At 39.2% G+C, this 23,828-nt stretch overlaps 1 protein-coding gene across 40 annotated transcripts in view; it reads right to left on the bottom strand.

Annotated features, from left to right (window-relative positions):
- Window positions 1–23,828, bottom strand: part of PARD3 (par-3 family cell polarity regulator) — a 579,492-nt gene that overhangs the window by 243,513 nt on the left and 312,151 nt on the right. For all 40 annotated transcript variants that reach the window (XM_055543694.1, XM_055543705.1, XM_055543697.1 and 37 more), the window contains 4 exons: window positions 16,443–16,534; window positions 14,133–14,216; window positions 2,989–3,114; window positions 1,621–2,000 (listed from right to left, as the gene is read on the bottom strand). In XM_055543694.1, the coding sequence (XP_055399669.1) occupies window positions 1,621–2,000; window positions 2,989–3,114; window positions 14,133–14,216; window positions 16,443–16,534 (682 nt within the window). The remainder of the gene's footprint in view (window positions 1–1,620; window positions 2,001–2,988; window positions 3,115–14,132; window positions 14,217–16,442; window positions 16,535–23,828) is intronic.

The following is a 23,828-nucleotide window of genomic DNA, read 5'->3' as shown; positions in this document are numbered from 1 at the left end:
AGTGAGACTGTCAATTCCTGATCAGGTCAACCAAGTATTTGGAGGTTAAAAAAGCCAGTCACCAGAAAGAAGGCTTTTGTGGTTCACATAAAGTCCAATGAAAGAGTATGATTTAGGAAGGAAATAGGAATCTCAGAGTTTACAGCATTGGAAACCCTACACCAGATGAAAAGAAGAATGGTCTCAGTGTCAGGATAGGGAAAAGTTTCTAGTAAGAATCTGCCACCAATGGCCACGTGACTTGCAGCAATCACTCAACCTCTCTTGGGTTTCTTTCCAACTAACCGTGGGAGATGGTTGACCTCATAAAAGGAGAAACATTCTTTATAATGACACCATTTTGAGGGACATGATTTAAAAACACATAAAAATGCTCAGCTAGAAGGGATGATTAACAGCAGTGTCTGGAGGGGACAGTGACAGGGAATCAGAAAAGAGCCTAGCAGTTTGCTTGCTCTGAGTCATGGAGAAGGCCAGAGCAGACACACATCACCCAGCATGCAGGGTTTTCTTATCTGCAGGTGGAGATCCTTACAAAACACACTGATGTAAGGCATGGGTGAAGTATTAGCCAGGGCCACTCCAATTCTCCTTGGCATATTAAGAAAGGGAAGCAAACAGGATATTCTAGAAGAGCAGGAGACAAGGGGCCAAAGGTCTCCAGCATTCCACCAGGAATCGCCCATAGTTTCAAAGGAATCAATCCCTTCCCATCACCAAAAGACAGACCCAAAGTGGAAGAAGGGCCTCTAGTTCTCTTGGACATCAAATGGGGCACTCAAAACAGTCAAAGCCTCCCTGTTGCTTTGGGCTTGATGGTAACATCCTGAATCCCATTTCCTTCGCTGTCAGCAATGGTACTGCAGTCATAACCACTACCTCTTTCCTAGAAACATCAGGTTTAAAGCCTTATCCTCTGAACTTGTAGATGTAAACTTTTATACAGCAAAGGGATGCTGAAAAGCATAAAAAAACACAACTTGAAATACTTTCTTTCAGCCATTAAAAAGAATACATTTGAATCAGTTCTAATGAGGTGGATGAAACTGGAGCCTATTATACAGAGTGAAGTAAGCCAGAAAGAAAAACACCAATACAGTATACTAACGCATATATATGGAATTTAGAAAGATGGTAACAATAACCCTGTGTACGAGACAGCAAAAGAGACACTGATGTATAGAACAGTCTTATGGACTCTGTGGGAGAGGGAGAGGGTGGGAAGATTGGGGAGAATGGCATTGAAACATGTAAAATATCATGTATGAAATGAGTTGCCAGTCCAGGTTCGATGCACGATACTGGATGCTTGGGGCTGGTGCACTGGGACGACCCAGAGGGATGGAATGGGGAGGGAGGAGGGAGGAGGGTTCAGGATGGGGAACACATGTATACCTGTGGCGGATTAATTTTGATATTTGGCAAATCTAATACAGTTATGTAAAGTTTAAAAATAAAATAAAATTAAAAAAAAAATAATAAAATAAAATAAGAAAAAAAAAAAGAACCAAAAAAATAAATAAATAAATCAAAGTCATGTCAGTTGTAATAATGAGATAAGACTTAAGGTGCTTGGGGTTAGTTGACAGAAAGCTGACTTGACAGGAAGATCGGTTGTACCTTTCTTGAGCTGGATGTTAAGCTTCTTGCCAATTTTTTTGGTGTTGTAACCACTGCTGGGACTGAACACATGGTGTCCTGCCAGGGCTGGAGCGGCAGGCGGCTTTCCCGAGGGCTGCGCGCTCTGAGGTAGGAGTCGGGGGTGAGGGTCCGAGTGCTCGGATGGGGGATTCAGCCGGGACGCCCTGGGCAGAGCCTGCGGCCCCGCGCTGGTCACGCCCCTGTGATCCACATGCTGGCTGTCGGGGCTGAAGCGGCTCGAGTAGTAATTGTTCCTCTCGCTTTGGGACAGTTGTTCATACTGCTCTTTATTGGCTGCGGGAACCACATGGAACCAAATGATGGATGTCCGCATGGCTTGGCGAAACATATGTTGTGCTCTGGGTTTGAGGAAGAATGGAAAGTTAGCAAAAAAAGACTGGCAAACTCAATTAAGTATATGCATTAAGCAACAAGGATGGACAGACTTTGTTGAAACTAAAAACAACCCCAATATAAATTTTCATTCTCAAAAATGACAAAACTGTCTACAACTACAGTTGAAATGCTGGGTCCTGCACTGTCAATCATTCGGTTATACTGTAGCTTTAAGCATAAGAGGTATTATCATTTCAATATTAAGAGAAATTAAATATAACCTCTCTATAACATTATCCAATAGGACTTTTAAAAATCATTATTAAGTATTTCCTTGCAAGGAGACCAATCGAGTTTTTAAAGAAACATACTTAAAAATACACTTAGAAAACTATACAAAGTGACAATCTACTATTTATTGGAAAAATTAATCCAAGTCTCTACATGCAAAAAACTCTCAAGAATGCCAATACAGCTTCAGTGACCCAAGAGCAGTTGGTCGCAGTGCAACTCCAAGACCAGTACAAGAAGCTCCTCCGTTTCATCTGGATCCCTAGTCAGGCCTTAAACTGGGTGCTCATAATTCCTGCTCATTCTTGCCTTACTTGATAGGAACTGGAGAATTTGTAGCTTTTTAATTGAGTAAGGGCTTGAATCAAGATAAGGAAAATCTGCCTGCTTGTCATGTTATGTGTGACAAAGTTGGTAGTATGAGCTAAAGTATAATAAAAACTAGCAACCTGGTGAATTTTCCAGAAGGTGAGGAAGTTGCCAAATTGTAAAGCCTAAACTGGGCCCATAACATCTGAAGAAGTGCCGTTAAAAACTATAGTCTAATGGTAGTGATTACCTGGAGTTTGATGAAATTTTTAAAAGCTAGAGAATGGCAGAAAATTCCCCTCTCCGGCAGGAAGGCAAAGACCACAGACACGTGGTCTGAGGCACTCCCATCGCCTGCACTCCGTCATGCCTGATGCAGAAAAGAGCAGCAATGAGGCAGCCCACACTTACTGTTCAAATCTTCTATTTCGAAGGTCGCCATCATTAATCCTGACAATGCAATCATTCTCATGAAAAAGGTTTTCTTGTTCAGCTTTACCACCTTTCTCCAATCGTTTTACTAATAACCCCAGGGTTCTGGAACATTAAGAATGCAAATCGTTACACATGTAATATTGCCACTGTGCACAATACCCTACTGCTTTAATGTTGGTATTATATTTACAAAGACTGCCTAATAAAGGGGTGCATTAAATAGCTATTCAGACATTTTAAAATAACACCAACACAAAAATCATGATGGTATAAATGGTGCATAGAAAGGGATCTTTTCAATAAATATGAGCAATTGTTTCTGGAATGTCAGAGTCGTGCTTCTGAAATAAAGTGTACACTTCTCTCTATGCTTACAAATGCTCCCAACAGAGCGGGCCTAACGGCTCGGTGGCTGAGGCAGCGGGCAGAGTGAATGAGCATGGATTTGTGAGCAGTCTGGCAGTCTCCTGTTTCAAGCCAGCTGGTACAGTGCTGATGGCAACCCCAACTTTCCATGAAAGGAAAGGTAAGGAGGAGAAGCTCACCCGGGTGCATTGCACATTTGAGAAGGAGAATTGGGAAGATTTCAAAAATAGAAGAGTTTCCATTCCTGGCATCTGAATTTGATATTGCTTCATGTTCTGAATTTCAAAACTTGTTAGGTCTCCCAGAAGTACGTAATTTGTTGCCATTATTCCCTTTGGAAGAAAATAGGAAGCCAGGGACAAGTTCCAATCTTGGCAGTCACCATTCAGCTCCCAGTGTTAAGTCAAACTTCAAGTAGAAAGAAAAGCCTGAGTGAACTTTTAGAGACCAAGATGGAGGGGGGAAAAAGATTATTGCAAATGTACTTGGTCTGGAGCACCAACTCCTTGACTGACAGGAGGGACATTCTATATACCCCACAGAAATAGCAAACACTATATATGATTACAGCTTCATAAGTAACAGGAAACCTCACCTAGTCCTGATGCTCTGATTTACTTGATGGTTAGCATCTATTCTGTATCATGATCATGTTAAAATTTTTATGAATTTACTTTCAGTTTGTCCCCAGCTTAGATTTTCTTTCATAATCCTAATATTTAAAGACATAAAAAATACCCATATGGAAACTAGCATTTAGAATCCTGCATAAACTAAAGTTGAAGACACCAAATTTCCAATCACCTATCTGTATTTTCCAACAGAATACAATCTGCAGTATGTACTGTCCAATAGAAAGATGCCCCAATATTGGAGATTGCATCCTGCTTTTAAACCTGTGAGGTAATTGTTGCTGTTGATCTCACTGCCCTGTCACTGTCACTTAGACACACATCTTATCTCTATTGTCGCCCTGTCAGCTCCTGGAAAGTGGGGAACATGGGCCTGAGCTTGTAGTAAGGTCTTGACAAATGAAAACTGAATGAATGGGTGCTTAGGTTTATCTGAGGCAAACAAATCTCCTAACAAGTTTTTGCAAAATAGAATAAATGAAATAAAACACAGAATCAGATCCTCTTTTTCATGATGGTATCATTTATACCAAATACAGGACTGAGCTGAAATGCATTGAGGTGAAGGTCCTCTTGTTTTTGGGGTGTTATTCTACAGTTTAACCCTGTTTCTTTGATGAATACTTACTGAGTCACTTGATGTCATTCTAATTTTTATTATTAAATATAGTGAAGAGGCACAGTGTCTTACTATGGTTAAGTATACCTACTGCAAGAATTAAGAGGAGATGACATTTAAATTGCCTTTTGGTCATGTTAATAATTGGGGATTAACATCCACTAGTGGAAGAGTCTAAGAAACTTGGTGACTAGTGAAAAATATGGTGTGGGTCATTGTTCGTTACTTGCCATCATATATTGGAACTAAGTCAATATAAAACTCCCCTAAGCTCAAAGGCAAGAAAAAGTACACTGACCCAGCAGCGTGAGGCGAGCTGTCAGGGTCCCTGCTTGGCAGGAAGTGATGTCTTACTGTGCGTCACCAAAGTGCACAGTAAGTGTAAAGTGACCCCTAAAATGTAATCAAACCCACAGTGCACCTTCCTAAGCTTCCCTATGATCTGTCTGTGTCTAGGGCTTCCCAGGTGGCTCAGTGTGTAAAGAATCCACCTGCCAATGCAGGACACACAGGTTTGATCCCTGAGTTGGGAAGATCCCCTGGAGAAGGAAATGGCAACCCACTCCAATATTCTTGTCTGGGAAATCCCATGGACAGAGGAGACTGGCAGGATACAGTCCGTGAGGCCGCAGAGTCAGATGGGAAAGAGTGACTGAGCGCGCGCACACGCATGGGCAACTGATCAAAGTGTTCTATTCAGAGGCATCACATCATTAAGATATACCCAAGTCTCTGTTGAGTGGGACGAAATAACAAGAGAAATCAAATCGAATCACAGTTATTGGTAACAGTGGAACCAGAAGAAGACATGAGGCCACTTTGCCATCCAAGCATCCACATGAGAGCACAGCAGAAAGAAAAGATGACTCAGCCACCCACAGGCAATCCTAACAGAACCACAACTTGGTATCACTTCTGCTGCTAAAAGCTGCCTCAAAGGACCAACAACAGTTCTTTCAAGTTCATGTGTTCAGCCCCTGAGTAAAAGCATGCCCTACCAAGAGTCACTCCAGCTAATTAGTTTTTAATCACTGAGATCACGAGCAATTTCTCAATACAGTTATAACATTGCTGTGATCTCAAGTGTCTAAAAATTATTATGTTTTTATATATTCTGAAGTACTTTGTGTATTCTGAAATAGAATATTTTTAGGGAAATGGATAAAGTCAGACCAAGTTTAATGGAAATTACTTAGCAGGTAGCTAGTATGAGTCATTTGTTTAAATTTATAAATTTATCTCCAATAAAACCTTTCAGTATCTATAACAGTTTAAATCATCTAACTTGGAAATCTGTAATTTAATTCTACAAGTGGCATTAATATTCTTCAGATGAATAGGTCCATGGATTTATATTCATCTGGATAATCATTTTTCTTTTCTTAAATCTACTTTTCCCCCCATGGGAATCATTCCAGGATAATAATATACAGTAAAAAGGCCTGACATGCTTCATTCATGGAATGGCTTGTCTTTCTATACAAGCCCTCTTATACAACCAAATGCTTGAGTAATCCTCACAAACAGTAAAAACACTACAAATCAAAAACAAGTATGCTATCATATTTACATGAAATATTGCCAAAGTTTATTAAATGAGTTTTTAGAATCCAATATTATTAAAGTAGTCGCAGAAACCTCAGAATCCTCTTTCACAGCACTAGAGACTAGAGAGCTGATGGGGTGGTTGAGGGTGGGGGGGCAGAGGAGCAGAAAGGGAAAAATTTCACCCTGAGTGACACAGCAAGTGATCAGGGAAACAACAGAACAGACTGAATTAAGGAGACGTCAGTAGCCTGCTGATTTCCAAGTACTTGACCACACTATTAGAATCATTCTCTTCAAAAGAATGGATTAATTGAAAAGGAAAATGGTACAATCTGCAAAATTATCCTGTTTGCTTCACTAGGTGAAAATGATTACAAAAGGAATGGGAATGAACTGAACGATCAAAAAAACTTCACAAGAAAATTGAACTGATAACATGACAGCCAAACAGAATGAAGAGGACCCTCTGAAGGGAAATCAATGGGAAGTAATAACAGAGATTTTCATCTTCCTGGAAAGTTGTGTCTGCCAGCAGAGACGTCTCCACCCCCTCCTGCCCCCACTGCCCACGAAAAGGCAGTTCAGATAGTATTTGTAATTAGAAACAAATTTTAGGAGTCTGTTTTCCAAATTCAACCAGCAACTAGAATTCCCTCTAAAGGAATAAAGAAGCGAGTGCCGATGCTGTTGTGATTCCCTTAACACTCTTATTAGAGAGAATAATTAAAGGTCGTGAAGGTCAGAGCGTTTTGGCATGACTCTATGCCAGAGTAGAGAGTGGTTTTCCTTCTTGGCAGTCAGTACCAGAATTCCTTATTAGGGGCAACCACTTTTCATCAGAAGAAACCACTTTGCGAAAGATAGAAGAGCGAGGAGACGGAAGAGTCGGGCAGTGGGGAGGGGAGGTCGCTTGGGGAAAGGACCAGGGGCAAAGCACCAGCCTGACTGTGCTGGAAGGTGCAGGAGGACGAGCAGGTCATTATTAACATAGCAGGGAGGTCAGCTCCGGGAAGCCACAGCATCAGGGCTCCCGGTTACATGGGACAGCACCTCTTCACATCCTGCATGAATTTAATGTGAACCCGACTTGGCAAGATGCTTTCTGGGCAAGTGGATTTCTCCTGGTAAACTGAAAACATCCTCAAAACTACCTCTCTTCCCTGGTCCCTCTATCTTTTCAAAAATTTAGGGGAAAACACACTACGTCTGCTATGTACAAATCCCACTTCTGAATGAATTTCCTACATTAAAAAATATGTAAATACACACATATTTCTTTGAAGTGTTTCACCATGGCTTTTGTACAATGTTTCTTATCCCCAAAAGGGGGCGAAGAAGGAGAATACAGCCCCAGAGAGCCAGCCGTGGAAAGGCAGCATCTCTGTACATGATTTTGGATGCATAATTAGAAATTTAACTGCTTAGATTATATTAAGGATTGCACCACTACATTTTTACAAGGTTCATTAGCCTAATTATACACTTAATTAAAACAAACTCAGTCACACATGTTAACATTTTCAATCCTAAGTATAAATTACAGCCAATGATAAAACTGAAAATAAGTAACAAATGTTTTATTGACATCTAAATTGGCTGAGCAAGTCTGAGTTTTGCTTTGATAACGTAAACTCCCACAACTGCCACCCAGCTGTATGGAAATGATCATAATTCATCTTAATAAAAGCTGACACAGTGTAAACACCACAACTACAGCAAAAGCAGAGAAGGCATGAGCAGAACGAGCTCCCAGCAGCAGGACTCTCTCCCCTCACTGAGCCTGGGACACTGGGCTGGCAATGACCTACATTCAATCCCTCAAAACCACAGTAAGAACTCCAAGTTAATTAAAAAAAAAAAAAAAAAATCAAGATTTAACCTTTAGTGGATGAGATAAAGTGGACCAAAACATGGCAAAGTGAAAATAGAGAATTCCTTAAAATTAGGGCAGAAATTATAGGCATCAAACTACTACCTTTAAAAAAGCAAGTTTTATCTAATGTAAAACACAACTCTTCTCTCTAAAACAAATGCATTTAATGTGTCCCCTTGATTTGAACAAAATGAATCTGCAGCTGAGAATGAACAACTGAAATCTTCCAGACAAAAGGATACAGATTCAGTAAATAAATTGTGTTTTTTGGGAAATGAATTGAAATAGAGTACTCAAAGTGCAAGAGGATATTTATTCTTTTAAAAGTAAATATTCAACTTAAAAACTCTAAGGTGAACTGAAATATACAAGCCTCAAATAAAGCTCTTCTGAACACCTGAGCTGTTTCCATGAAATTCAAATTGGCTGTAATTCTTCATTAACAAATACACCGAACTACCTAAATAAGTGTGTACTGAAATTCTCAAATTTATTATGTAAGAGTAAATTTTCATCTCATATTCATAATAGAAGAGATCACTTTGAGATCATATCCCACTATTACACAGTCTCATTAGCACTTGCCTAGACAACCAGAGCCAAAGAATTGATGCTTTTGACCTGTGGTGTTGGAGAAGTCTCTTGAGAGTCCCTTGGACTGCAAGGAGATCCAACCAGTCCATCCTAAAAGAGATCAGTCCTGGGTGTTCATTGGAAGGACTGATGCTGAAGCTGAAACTCCAATACTTTGGCCACCTCATGCGAAGAGTTGACTCACTGGAAAAGACTCTGATGCTGGGAGGGATTGGGGGCAGGAGGAGAAGGGAACGACAGAGATATGGTTGGATGGCATCACTGACTTGATGCACATGAGTTTGGGTGAACTCCAGGAGTTGGTGATGGACAGGGAGGCCTAGTGTGCTGCAGTTCATGGGGTCACAAAGAGTCAGACATGACTCAGCGACTGAACTGAACTGAGACAACCAGAACACCCAGCATTTAGAGGTAATCTTAAAGCGCATCACAGGTAGATAAGTGGAAGGTGAAATGTCAACACCATTCTTATTATATTAGCTGTCACTGCCAAATACCTCACTAAAGGAATTTTACACGCATTTTGTAAGTTTCTGTATTTTCTTATTTAAACCATACAAAGTCACAGGAGTGTCCCAGCCTTCAGATATGAAGACTGAGGCTAAGTGAAGGAAACCTGCTCAGGCCACACTTACTCGAAAGACAGAGCCAGGAACTGTCCCAAGTATCTGTGGTCTCAAAAAAGGTGCATCAAAATGTGTCTCTTATCCTGGACTATTCCTAACAAGCCCTTGGCCAATAACATGAAGACTCAGCGTGTGGTTGAGGCCATCACTGTCTGCCACAAACAGGGAAGACAGCACAGGTAATTGGGAATTCTGGAAAGAAGATAAGCTTTCTGATTTTCATGTCTTATACAGCAAAAAGTAATATAATAAAGGTTCAGTGACCTAAGAGTTAAAACTAACACTATTTATAACTCATGTAAGTATTAGAGGAGTCAAGTTCATAGAATTTCACTGAATTATTAAGTAGATGAGTATTTTTCTTAAGACCTTCCAAATATGTCTACTAACTTTTATACAGACTAGTTAAAACTTAATAAACACTTGAGTTTTATTTGAGACAAAAATTATTCAATTATGTCCATTACAGAAAAGAAACAGAGAAGCAGGTGGTGTATTAAGAATAATATGCTTTAAAAAATAAAATAAAGAATAAAATTTAAGATTAAGAATGTCTTCTATAAGTTAGACTGGAACCGAATAGAAGAAGAATAGTTAATCTAAAAAATAATACAATGATATTTCTCGAAAACCTTGAACAATTTCTCTACTATTTACAGAATGAAGTCTCACAGGCCATTCATAAAGTGCTTTCTAAGAGCCATTTCCAATACACTCTGTTTGGAATCATTATTTCTCAGCAAATCACACACATTTGTATGGAACATCTTCCTTTCGTATATCTTCTTCCTGGAAAGAAGATCTTTTCAGACATCACTAGCATTAAGTCGTATATTTTCTTTAAAGAACAGATCAAGATCCGTTGCTTCACGGCTCCGCTTCCTCTAAATCCTACCACACACATGCATCAAGTTCTTTGGACACATAGTATAGACCTCTTTATATAGTACATATTTCTCAATTAGACTTTAAGTCCCTTAAAACTACAAAATCTTATAATTTCATAAACCCAGCCCCTATTTCAGAATATACATTTTATCTTGCTTTCTAAGTATTTACTATTACAACACAATCATATTCCTAAGTAATTGGAAAGGCTCGGGAAACCTCATTAACATCAAGCCAGGATACATCCTTATTGTTTTATTTCTAATGTACATCAGATATTTATTTTTACATGTATTTTATTTCAGTGGCAATGCAGAGTTAGTAGGGATAGTCACAGTAAGCTTCGCTGAGCAATACTGTTGGGCTAGGTCCTAGAAATATAAAAAATTTTAACATGAAACACGGTTTTTCTGCCAAAGGAAATGACAATTACTTGGCAGAGCCTTCCTGAAAGTAGTAGCACTTGTGATTTAAATAAGGAGGTTATGTTTGACATTTAAATCAAGAGGAAATGAAATTATACGTGTGAAGTGAAAATTGATTTCAAGGTAGCGAAACTGTGAATAAAGAATTCTGGGTGGGGATCAGCTAATTTTATATTTTTGAATAAAATACAGGATGATAACTATAGAAGAACAGAGCATCAAGGGATATCAACACAGTGTCTCCTGTGCAGCCATTTGTCTCCGTTTTTAATGCCCAAAGCAGTGGCTAGGGGAAGGGCAGCCACAAGCCAGTTGTCACAAGAACATTCAACCCACTCCAGAAAATGGCCTCTTTAAAATTGATCCAGCAGAATCTTTATTCAAAAAACTTCTTTAACTGCAGGCCAAAATAATACCGAATACATAAGTAGCTTTAAAAATTTCTCTAACATTGACTTCACTTTTTTTCCAATTTCCCTGAATTATGTTTGATATTTGAGATGTTTTGCATGGAGTTTCTTCTCTTTAGGATGTGTGATTCCCATTCTGTACTCTTCCTTAAAACTTTTTGACTTTGAAATTGAAATCAGAAAGCAATACTGACATGTATATGTCACTTTTAGAAAAATAAGTATTCAGTAAGTGTTATTCAATTAATTACATTTCCAAAACTGAGAGGGGCCCAAGTATAACTGGAATTTTGCACCAAGGAACTTATTCTCAGAAATTTCAACTTACATCCCACAAATATGCATTCTTATATTCCCACTGGATAATATATGCAATTTCTTCACGAGTTTCACTTAATTTCCTCCTTTGTGCTACACTGCATTGCTTAATTTGTCCTCACAGTCACCATGGAGCTGATGTAGCTTCCTTCATAAGGTGTCATCTCAATGAAAATCATCTTCTACAACAAGCCAGCTTCAGTTACCTAATTCAGACAACCCCTCCTCTATCAACTCACAATGTCGGCATTTATCACATAATTATAATAGTGTGAGTTCCTGGCTATCACTACATCTTGACTGCAAATCCCTGGAGAGAGACCATGTCCCATTCATCCTTGTTTCCCAACACCTAACATAGGAACCGTCACTCAGTAAATGCTTGGGAAGGTTTCTGACAGACTGGGAAGAATTTACTTGTCAGCATTTCTGAGAACAAGGGAGATGGGTGTGTCTGGCTCCTGAAGATTGGCGTCTAGGATTCTGGAGGAGCCCTCCCGTTGTTCTCTGCATTTTCCACCTCACTCCAGAGAACCAGGAATGTCAAGACAATGAGGAAGCTCAAAGACGCATTACAGGTGTTAGAGGGAAAGAATTCTGCTGTTTCCCAGTATGAAAACTGCTGATGCCTAGAAAGGGTTTATAAAGAATCTCATTGTCTTAATCTCTTTGTCCCTTGTACAAGAATGCTGTACAGGATTTTCTTCATTACATTGCCAAATCAACAGGGATTAAAAATGACACCTTCTAGTTCTGCAAAGGGATCCTTGTCTAGTTGAATGAGTTCTGTATATCAAAATGAAATGCCATGGTAACCAGTAAAAATACCTTCCACTGAATTAATCTGCAGTAGATTACTTTTTCTATCTTACAGTTTTTTTGCTTTAGGCTTTTTACCTACCTATTTTAACCCAATATCCTTTCACAATGCAGTAGAAAATGTGTAATAAATGACAGAAAATAATATGTTTGAAATATTGGTTCAAAGCTGGTCCATATACAATTAAGTCTCAGTTGTGATGGGTTATATTCCACAAGCAGTTAAAGGCAGAGTAGTATTGGGAAGCTATCATTCATGCATTTTACCCTCTTAGCTTATTTTTCTACTCATGAAATAAATGGAAAAGGGATTTAACTTTTGAGATCATTTAAAATTATAATTTTTAAAGGAGATAAAGGCAAGGGCCATTTTGAAAACAACTGAGCTCATTTAAATGAAAGTTCTTTGACGAAAGTTTAATGTTTCTCTAGAGTTTTAAAAAAAGAAGAAGAGAAGGGAAAAAAAGTAAAAGTGGTCATAAGTCTGTGAATTTAACACCCCGCTCTCAATTCCAGGAGAATTTCACATCTTGCTAAATAATGCTCACTTTCAAGCCTCCTACTCCAGCAGTGAAAGTGAAAGTGAAGTCACTCAGTCGTGTCCGATTCTTTGCGACCCCATAGACTGTAGCCTACCAGGCTCCTCCGTCCACGGGATTTTCCAGGCAGGAATACTGGAGTGGGTTGCCATTTCCTTCTCCAGAGGATCTTCCCGACCCAGGGATCAAACCTGGGTCTCCCACATTGTAGGCAGACGCTTTACCATCTGAGCCACCAGGGAAGCCTGAGGTAAATCAATGTATCAGCTTCCAGACCTTCCATAAAGCATGTGCTTTATCAGAAACATGAAGTCTGGACACAGCACAGTCAGGAACATATACTAGGAAGGTGGCACAATTGTTCAAACACTTATTTTAAAAAATTAAACAGATAATTCAGTCACATGCCTGTAATTGACATTCCAATGTCTCTTACAACATACTAGATGCTTATAATTCCTTGGCAAGAGTTGAAAGAATGTTCTATGTTCTCACTCACTGGCCTAAGGCGACTTTCCAGCTCCCTGTTTTCTTCTCCCAGCACAAAGGAAGTTTAAAAATAAATAGATAAAGGGATAACAATAAAAGAAAGAAGTTCAAACTAAAAAGCCAAATAGATCATAAATATGTTTCAGCTGGTAATAACTAGATGGGTAAATAAGAGAGGATGAGATTAAACCTCAAAGGTTAATGCCTCTCCCCAAGCCCTAAGAGGAGGCAGTATTTCATGGATGATGAAAGACTCATCAAACATTTGATTAGTTGATGTGATTAGCTGCAAAATCAGTTCTTAGTATTTGAATATATATAAAACAAACAATAATTCTGTCATTGAAAACAAGCTGTAGGGTAAAAGAAACTCATGTAACATTTGACATTTTTAAGGATACATGTTTTATGAAGTAATGAAGTCATACTAACAAACAGTGCAAAACTGTGCCATTTGGGTGGGCAGATAGAACAGGAGACACAGATCACATGCGAGGAAATAAATCTATAGCTTCTCTAACTTAAAAATTTTAGGAACACAATTATAAAAATCATATATAATTAAAGAACTAAACAAACATATAAACAAATTTTCAATGAATCATTTTCTATGTTATCCAGATAACTTATACTGGATACATGTTTTCCAGAAAAATGCCTGAAGAACTTCCTTACCTTTGCACATTCAGCTGGAGTTCTGGTAATAAAGGCTATCATCAATTTGCAGCGTAGTAAAATGTTTGCATGGATGTGATGAACAATAAAATTATTAGAATAATTTAAATGCCCATTTCTTCATCAGCCTAAGTGCTTTTGTGATTATGATGCATATGTGTGAAGGAAGGCACAGTGGCTCCCAAATGAAAAGGCTTCTTTTAAGCATACGCTAACTCAACACTACTCTACATCTGAGCATAAATGAAGATAAAACACTGTACATTATGATTCAATTAAAAACCTGCAAGATACGTTACCTGCCGCCTCGAGCACTGAAAGGCACTACATGGATTCCCAGAGGCCCTCCATCGTTGGGGACTTGTACGAGCTTTACCATATCACTGTGAGACAATGATGAATGAGGGAGCATGAACATGTACTGTCACAAACCAAACCAAACCAAACACAAAACTGCAACGGCACAGACACACAGTAAACAACAAAAGAGGACAAAATGAAAATTCCAAGGGGCACACACGCATATACATTCACATTCTGGAAGAGAAGCATGGTGATGAAAGCACATTCAACACTACATACCTGCACGCTAGTCTGATGGCATGGGAGGGGAGCAATCATCAGAAATAACTACATTAAAAATCACCCAGGACATTGCTCTTCTGTATAGTCCAAGTCCACATTTTGTAATCAGATCTCTAGACTTGCACTAAAAGTTTCCCATCCTAATATCTAATCAAGAATTACAAAGACTAATGGGCTAAAGAGGTTTTCATTGCACAGCACTTTATAATTTACAAAGCGCTCCTGCACAGGTCACCTCATTGATCCTTCCAATAGTCCAGTAAGGGCACAGCTCTGCCGCTGCAGGTAGCCGTCCAGATAGGATGCCACCACCCTTACTCCTAACAGCCTACCTGCTGTAAGCTCACTCCACGTGCAGGTGACACAACCCCAGTGGACACCCATGAAAAATCAAACAATTACCTTAAGAGTGTTTGTAATTGAACTCTAAAGTCTTTACGCTATTTATATGAAGTTACACGACTTCATTTGTAGACTTCTACTACATAAGTACAGTACTTTAATATTAATATCATAAGCCCAAATTTACTGCAAATTGGTGTAATCAGGAGAATGTAAATTTTCTAAACCATTTCAGTGAGATTTCACTTTCTTTGTAGATATTTCTGTGGGTATAAGCACGGCACAGAAATCTAAACAGTACTGATCCAATGATCAATATTTGGAAATACTATTTCAACTAGATATTAGGTATCTAGTTTAAGGAAACCTGGACAAACATAAGTAACTACCAATGGACTTGATCAGGATCCCAGGACAGTTCTTATGCACTGGAAAATGCCAATACTTCAACTGTATGCCTTAAATAAAAACCTGAGGCAATCCTATGTACTGTAAGTACCCTGGTTATGTAATACAAAGACTCAAGAAAATTAAAGATAGGAATATCAAACAAATCAAAATTGAAAATATGTATACAGATTTAATCATATACACTACTTAGGACATTAGTTAATATCCTAATTAGCTAAATTAACATTTTGTCATATTGCAAAATATTTACTAAAGTAATACTATTTACATGGATATTTAATTTTTTGATGTTTTCATAGAATGTCCTAAAATCCTATTTCAGATATCATTAATAGCATTTGAACATCTATTTAATGTTTGTTTGTCAACTGAGGATAGTATGGTATTTTTAATACATTTATTTATTTCATAGTCTTTCTCAAAAGAACTACAACAATACAAGTATTTCTTAAATGTAATTACTTAGAGAGCACTGGGTGCTGAATATCCAAACATAATCTGATTCGGGAGCCTGTTCAATTTCACTGAGAAAATTCTTATAACCCTTTCTTGGAAAACCAAGAAAAGACAAAATTAAGAGTCTAATTATTAATATCTCCACTCCAACTTTTACCCAAAGTCAAAGAAAAAATTTAGAATGACTGCTCTAAGGTAACTCAGACGAAGTCTTAAAAACATCTTCCATTCAAACCTGACGTTATTTAAGATAATTGCAAAGTTGTGACAATATATGAAAGCTTTTCTTTGACCTTTTATACTTAAAACATGTTCAAGGTCCCTAACCTCTTACAAGGTCCCCATCAAATATCTTGAGAGATACTATTTCTTCAAATCAATACAAAACATATACCTAAATGACTAATGCTTACCGGATCCAACTAGTTTTTCAAGTAAAGTATGGCTACAACATCTTTTTTAACTTGGCAAAGTTGAAGAACAAGCAAAACACTGACATACAAAAGCAACCTGCAAACAGTGACAGAGCCACGAACGTGACAACGTCTTCAGTCAGACACTGCTTCAGACTAGCATTTAATAGCACTTGCCAAGGCATGAGACTCAGAGCAGGTACGTGGGAATTTCCATGCTATCGTTCTTACATTATACCATTAACTCAGTAGATGAAAGATGCTCTTTGGAAAACAAACCAGTGCAAAGCATGTTTTAAATAAGCACAGACATTCCGCATGCCATACGCTTTCGGAATATTCGCTGCCATCAGTGAAGCTACACGGATGTTACAAACTTAGCTGAGACTGTCAGTAACTTACTCCAGAGAGAAGTTGGGGATGTTCTCCACACCAGTGTCGGCGTGGCCCAAGGGTTCCACGCGACTGCTGTCTTCCTCTGCGACATCCTCATCCTAAACAAAGAGAAGCACACCCTGGGTCAGGTTTACTCTTACAAAGTGCATGAAAAGAAACTGGATAAAACTGGAGTCTAACAGGCACTGTGATCACATTAACTACGTCTCTCATCTAGTGAGGATGACCTTTAATGATAACATGGGTTTGAACATGTGAAAAGTTGCATTTTAAAGCAGTAAGTCTCCTGAGTTAGTATATCCCAGGGGGTGAACAAGATGCCTCTGCAATAAGGAAAAAAAACATTAGGACTTATACCTATGTTAACTTCTTGTCATTTTTACTTCACCTTTTGGTATATTTAATATGTAAAAATCAAACCCAAGATGGCGGAGCAGAAGGACATGCGCTCATCTTCTCCTGCGAGAATACCAAAATTGTAACTAGCTACTGAACAATCATCGACAGGAGAATGTTGGCACCCACCAAAAAAAGATACCCCACAATCAAGGGCAAAGGAGAAGCTGCAATAAGATGGTAAGAGGGACCCAATCACATTTAAACTCAAACTTCATACCTGCCAGAGATGGTTGGAGGGCACAAACAGAACCTGTGTGCACCAAGACCAAGGGAAGGAGCAGTGACTCCCACAAGAGACTGCAGCAGACCTGCCTTTGAGTGTTTGAGGGTCTCCCTGCAGAGGCATGAGTCAGCAGTGGCCTGCCGCAGAGACAGAGGCTCTAACAATGGCAGTCCTGGGAGTCGCAGCGTGTGGCATTAAGTCCTCTTGAAGGAGGTGACCATTAGCTACACAATAGAGCCGCCAGGCGGGCGAGTCACAAACTGAAGAACAGCTATACCAAAGAAGTTCTCATACTGCTGGGAAAGTTTGAAACCTCACAACAGACTTCTCTCACACCTGTACATGACTACTGGAAAAATTGTACCTTTGACTATATGGACCTTTGTCGGCAAAGTGATGTCTCTGCTTTTTAATATACTGTCTAGGTTTGTCATAGCTTTTTTTCCCAAGGAGCAAGCGTCTTTTAATTTTACGGCTGCAGTCATTGTCCCCAGTGATTTTGGAGCCCAAGAAAATAAAGTCTGTCACTGTTTCCATTTTTTCCTCATCTATTTGTCATGAAGTGATGGGACCAGATCCCATGATCTTTGTTTTTTGAATGTTGAGTTTTAAGCCAGCTTTTCCTCTCTACTCTTTCACCTTCATCAAGAGGCTCTTTACTTCCTCTTCACTTTCTGCCATTCACGTGGTATCATCTGCAAATCTGTTGCTGCTGCTGCTAAGTCGCTTCAGTCGTGTCCAACTCTGTGCGACCCCATAGACAGCAGCCTACTAGACTTCCCCGTCCCTGGGATTCTCCAGGCAAGAACACTGGAGTGGGTTGCTATTTTCTTCTCCAGTGCATGAAAGTGAAAAGTGAAAGTGAAGTCACTCAGTCCTGTCCAACTCTTAGTGACCCCATGGACTGCAGCCTACCAGGCTCCTGCATCCATGGGATTTTCCAGGCAAGAGTACTGGAGTGGGGTGCCACTGCCTTCTCTGTCTGCAAATCTGAGGTTATTGCTATTATATACTCGGTGTCCCTGATGGCTCAGTGGGTAAGCAATCTGCTTGCAATGCAGGAGACACAGATTCTATCTCTGGGTCAGGAAGATCCTCTGGAGGAGGAAATGGCAATCCATTTCAGTATTCTTGCCTGAAAAATTCCATGGACAGAGAAGCCTGGCAGGCTATAGTCCAAAGGGTCGCAAAGAGTTGGACATGACTGAGCGACTAAGCATACATGCATGCATGCATACTACTGCTCTGAATATACTACAATGTTATAATATACAAATAAATGTACATTCAGAGAAGGCAATGGCACCTCACTCCAGTACTCTTGCCTGAAAAATCCCATGGATGGAGGAGCCTGGTGGGCTGCAATCCATGGGGTCGCTAAGAGTTGGGCACAACAGAGCAATTTCACTTTCACTTTTCACTTTCATGCACTGGAGAAGGAAATGGCAACCCACTCCAGTGTTCTTGCCTAGAGAATCCCAGGGACGGGGGAGCCTGGTGGGCTGCCGTCTCTGGGGTCGCACAGAGTCGGACATGACTGAAGCGACTCAGCAGCAGCAGCAGACTTAAACACTTTATCCTGTGAAATGTCACATAAGGTTATCCTAAGCCCACTGACTGATCATTTAGAGGTAAAGGCAGTAAGATCTTAGCCATGAAGAACGACTTCTGTTTACTTCTGTTACAAAGGACCAGGTGCACGAAAAGGGACAAAGAGTAAGCTAATCAACTCCCAGCGTTGCACTCTTCCTTTCAGAAAGGCAGAGTTTTTTAGTTTGTTTAAAAAAAAAAAAAAAAATTATATTCCAACATGTTGTAGAAATTGAGTAAATATGCCAGTGCTTCAAAAAGTACATGTGGAATAAATGTGATGGTTCATAAAAGTAAATGAAATGTCACCCAAGAATATACCTCTCTTTGTCATCTTGTCCACTGTCTTTTCACTAAGCAGTTCACTAACAGTGATGCTGGCTTTGCAGGATCATCTGAATAAGGGTAAACATGTCTGATGACATCAATGGTTTTATTATCCAAATTAGAATACTTAGAAAAGACTCAGAATCTCCAAACACAGTGGCTGATGTGGGCTTTACTTTGGCTCTTACACCCAGCAGGTAGTATGCAAGTATTTGCTAATGAAAACAAAATCATCCTCAGGAATCTCTGGAGTAACATGCTTCCAAATACAACTCAATAAAATTTATTTAATTTACATCTTGGAGGTTTACATGTATAATTTACATACCCATAATTTGTTAGGTTTATCTTTTTCTACTATATAAACTTGGTAACAGTGAGCTTATATATGAACTTATTAAACCACCTAATGAGAGTCTACCATTACAGAAAAATCGTATATTTTTAACTCATAGTATAAATGTATAAGCCATTAACAGAGACATCAATCAACAAAATGATAAGCAATGGCTCTAAGTTCAAGATAGAGCATCAAATATATTTCAAGTCACTAAGGCAATATGAAGGCAAGGTAGCTGGTAATGCCCAATTGACATTTCCTCTGAGAATCCAGCAAAATAAGAAGCTGGATGTGCCGAGTTCTTCTATGAGTTTACATAGATTCCATGCATCCTCAATGGTGGAGCACTGCATGAGGCCAAGCTACTTGAAGATTGATGGTCTTGTGCTTTGAGGGGCTCTGCTATGTCCTTCTTAGTCATTTATCTCTTTTAAGCACCATTACATAATACATTTCAAAGGTGAACCAGCATCTTGAACCTGCCTAAGAGTCACACTTACAATGTAAACAACAAACTCCCAAAATTAAGCTTTTCCACTGGGGGTTGGGATAGAGAGGAGAGAAACACAGTAGTATATAAATCAGGTGGAAAACATACAAATAGTTTATGGGTTAAAGACATTTAGTTTCAGGATTCATTAATAATTTAAGCACTGCTGAAGCACCACCACGATATACAACTGGCAGAAACACCTATGCGGCACTGGGAGATAGCCACATAAATGAAATGCCCCAAACTACAGTGATGAAACAGCAACTGATAACTGACCCCTTCACTGTTGCCACAGTGGCCATTATCAGGGCCCAAGAGCATGGAGAATATTATTTCATGTCGCTGCATATGGTGTTCAGTTATTTTGCAAAATTCACTACCCTGAGGCTGGGCTGCAATTGCTGTGGGAACTACAGTTTCTGAATGTGTACACATCAACTCCTATACTGCTTTATTTTGTTGTTTTGTACTTTTAAGAGGGGCTGAACACAGTCACTTTTAACAGGAGTTATACACTGAATTCCACTGTAACCGCAGTAAATGAAGCTCAGTCATGAACTATGTCAAATCAAGATGGAAGGCCTAGAGTATTAATTTAAACTATGCAGTGTGAAGAAAAATTTTCAGGCGAGTCAATGTACTTTTTGTCCTATCCTGTCTATTTTACAGTAGAGAATAGTGGTTGAGAGCTCAGTTTCAAAAATTAAACAGACCTGGATGTGAAAAGTGAGTGTGCCATCTGCCAATTTTACATCTTTAAACAAGTTATATACCCCTTCTGTATTTCTATTGCTTTTTCTGTAAACTAGGAACAACAAAACCATCTAATTCTTCTTAAGATTACTGAGAGGAATAAGTAAGATAACCCACGTCACAAATCATAAGATAGTACCTGACACATGGTAATGGACAATAAATGTTAGCTGTTATTGAAAAGAGAAACAAGGAATACATGACATATAAAACATACCTCAGGAATTCTTTTAGGGTAATGTTACACAACTATAAGATATTTTAAGAGTATATATTCACCCTTTCATACTTTATGCCTTGCAGTAAAATTTAATATTAAACATATTACCCACTCAATTAAATACAGAATGTATCATATGCATTTTAGAAAGTTGCATAAAACCCATAATTTCTTGCACTTTGCTGTATACAAAGTACTTTCATCATAAAAGGGTTTCAGAATGAGAAAACATATCAAAAAGTATAAACAACTAAATGCTTCATTGTTGTTGTTCATCCACTAAGTCGTGTTCGACTCTTTGTCACCCCATGGACCATTAGCAAGCCAGGTTCCTCTGTCCTCTACTATCTCCTGGAGTTTGCTCAAATTTTTGCCCATTGAGTCAGTGATGCTCTCTAACCGTCTCATCCTCTAATGCCCCATTCTCCTGTTGCCTTCAATCTTTCCCAGCATCGGGGTCTTTTCTAATGACTTGGCTCTTCACATCAGGTGGCCAAAGTATTAGAGCTTCAGCTTCAACAACAGTCCTTCCAATGAATATTCTACAATCCAATAAATGGCAGGAAAAAGAAAACCCCATGGGTTGCTAGTTGAGGAAATTTTCAGAGAGGAAACAGATTTGAAGACCTGTGACGGGGCTATGATTTCATCCTGCTTGAAAGCTCTAAGTTAGCCTGCCACATAGCTTCATGGGTGTCACAGAGGACACCTTGGTTCACAGACAAAGGACAGTTCATTACAGCAATGGAATTAGCCAGACTATCATCCATTTGTGTACTGATTCCTAAGCTAAAATTCTCAAAGGTGATATGAAGAGGGCCAGGGGCCACTGGTCTACATGGGAGAAACTGAGCCCAGGGAACTGGAACCCTTTACACAAACAGTCTGCATGCCTGCTCACTGCTTTGGAGGGAGACACCATGTCTATCTTCCAAGGTTGTTTGCTGTACACACATCGTTGAAAGAAGAATGCCGCACAAAGGTCTTCATTCTCAAGATGTACAGAAATACAAAAGAACCATGGAAAATTATCTCCCAATAACAGAATTTAATCTGAGCATTGCCAAGTGGTAGCATCTGTAGGCCCCTGGGGGAGGGCATGGCAACCCACTTCAGTATTCTTGCCTGGAGAATTCTATGGACAGAGGAGCCTGGCGGGCTATGGTCCATGGGGTTGCAAAGAGTCAGAAACGACTGAAGCGACTGAGCACACACACACACACAGCATTTGTATGATCGCTAGCAAAGTAAAACTGGGAACATGCTCTATGATAAGAATGTCTTTTGAACAGTAAACATCAAATTCTACTACATGAAAGAGTTAAATCCTCTATATCAAGGGAAAAACATATTTTTCAACAATATGCCCAACCAAACAAAAACAAAAATCAAGTGTGAAAAGTAAAACAAACAAACAAACAAACAATCAGACAAGTAAAGTCTTTACTTCCCCTGGTCCCTTTCCTATAAAATTATTTTTGGATGCCTTCCAGTAAAACCCAGAAAACTCAATGAGACAATGGACAGAACCCAAGGTAAACCCAGAATATGGTGACAGTCCAGAGAAGATTAGAGCAGCAGGACACAGAGGTCTGGGAAGTCCGTCTCCATGAGAAAAATCTTAATAATAATTACTCTGATATTTTTTAATATTTGGGAGATATTTCCAGAGACCTGATAGAGAATGACGGGGCAGGACACAGATTCAAGATATAGACAGAGAAAACAAACCAAATTGTCAAAATGCCAAAGCAATTAGCTCCAAGAACAGCGAAGGGAAATGTGTAGGAAAGGAAACGTAATCAGAGAACCCACTCAGCTAAGCCGCGAGCAGCTCTCACATCGCCATATAACGTGACACTGGGTATTGATTCCACTTGGAATTTTCATGTAACAAGACTTAGAGGAGGGGAATCGGGAAGGTAAAAGTGGCATTAAAGGGAAAACCCCATCTTCCATAATGACAAATCAAAAGATGTCAATAGCTAGTAACCACAAAACGACAACATAAATACTTTATTCAGAAACATGGAAGTAAATACCAGAACCAACCAACATCTGCATAGATTGGGTGTTGCTGGCTCCAGTGAGAGGGGCTGGGGGAACACAGAGAGTGCTAGTTTTTTCATTAAATGCCTTCCAGTATGCTGTATTTAATTTTAATTTAAATCTGGCACCAGGTTTACTTCAAACAATAAAAGATAGGAAACCCAACGTGCCAGGAAGGCAGTATCGTGCTCGTGTCCCTGGCAGGTGCCGTCCTGGAAGATGCCCATGACCTTCTCCTATGGGTCCCCCAGATGACAGTTCAGTTGCCCAGGAAGACACTTACAGGGGCTGGATGCAAAGTGCTGCCCTGGCTCAGGAGACTCCTGCCTCAGAGAAGCCAGTATGTCCCATGACATCACCAGAGGGACAGCTGCTTGTCAGATAGTTACAGTGTTTCCAGTCCAGATACAATTTACCAATCAGAATAATTTAATTACCATACAAAGATGGTTCACAGAAACCTTTATCAGATTTCCAGGAACAGGGAACAAAACCAAACCAAAAACCTCACCAAAGTTTATACTCTCGTGCAGAGGGGGAAATAATTTTTGTTAACCCTTTATCTGTAATATAATACTGATCTAAGCAACGTTTTTAAGATGGAAGAGTCAAGTAGTAAGAGGAGAGGGAAAAAAATGAAATTAGGCTAAATCCTTAATTATCTTTTTAATTTCAAAAATTATCTAGTTGTATTTTTTCCTTCTTGGGCACTAAATATTTTCTCTATATTCACAGATTTTTGTTAACAAAAGTGGATACTATTGCAAAATAGTACAGAATTGGTAGTTAGAACACTTAAAATCTGAATCCTGCTTCCATCATTCATACAAGAGGATAAACTTTGTAATCGGTTTGTTTACAAAACAAGGAAAATTGTCTGTTTTATGGAACACAATAAAAATTTACCCAGAAAGCAATCACCTGCATCTCTGCATTCATACTCTTGAGTTCTGAGGATATAAATATTTTGAATAGCTATTACTTTAAAGAAAAGCCTA

The sequence above is a fragment of the Bubalus kerabau genome, chromosome 13 (assembly GCF_029407905.1).
Source record: "Bubalus kerabau isolate K-KA32 ecotype Philippines breed swamp buffalo chromosome 13, PCC_UOA_SB_1v2, whole genome shotgun sequence".
Taxonomy (NCBI): domain Eukaryota; kingdom Metazoa; phylum Chordata; class Mammalia; order Artiodactyla; family Bovidae; genus Bubalus; species Bubalus kerabau.
This window is presented reverse-complemented; position numbering and strand designations above follow the sequence as displayed.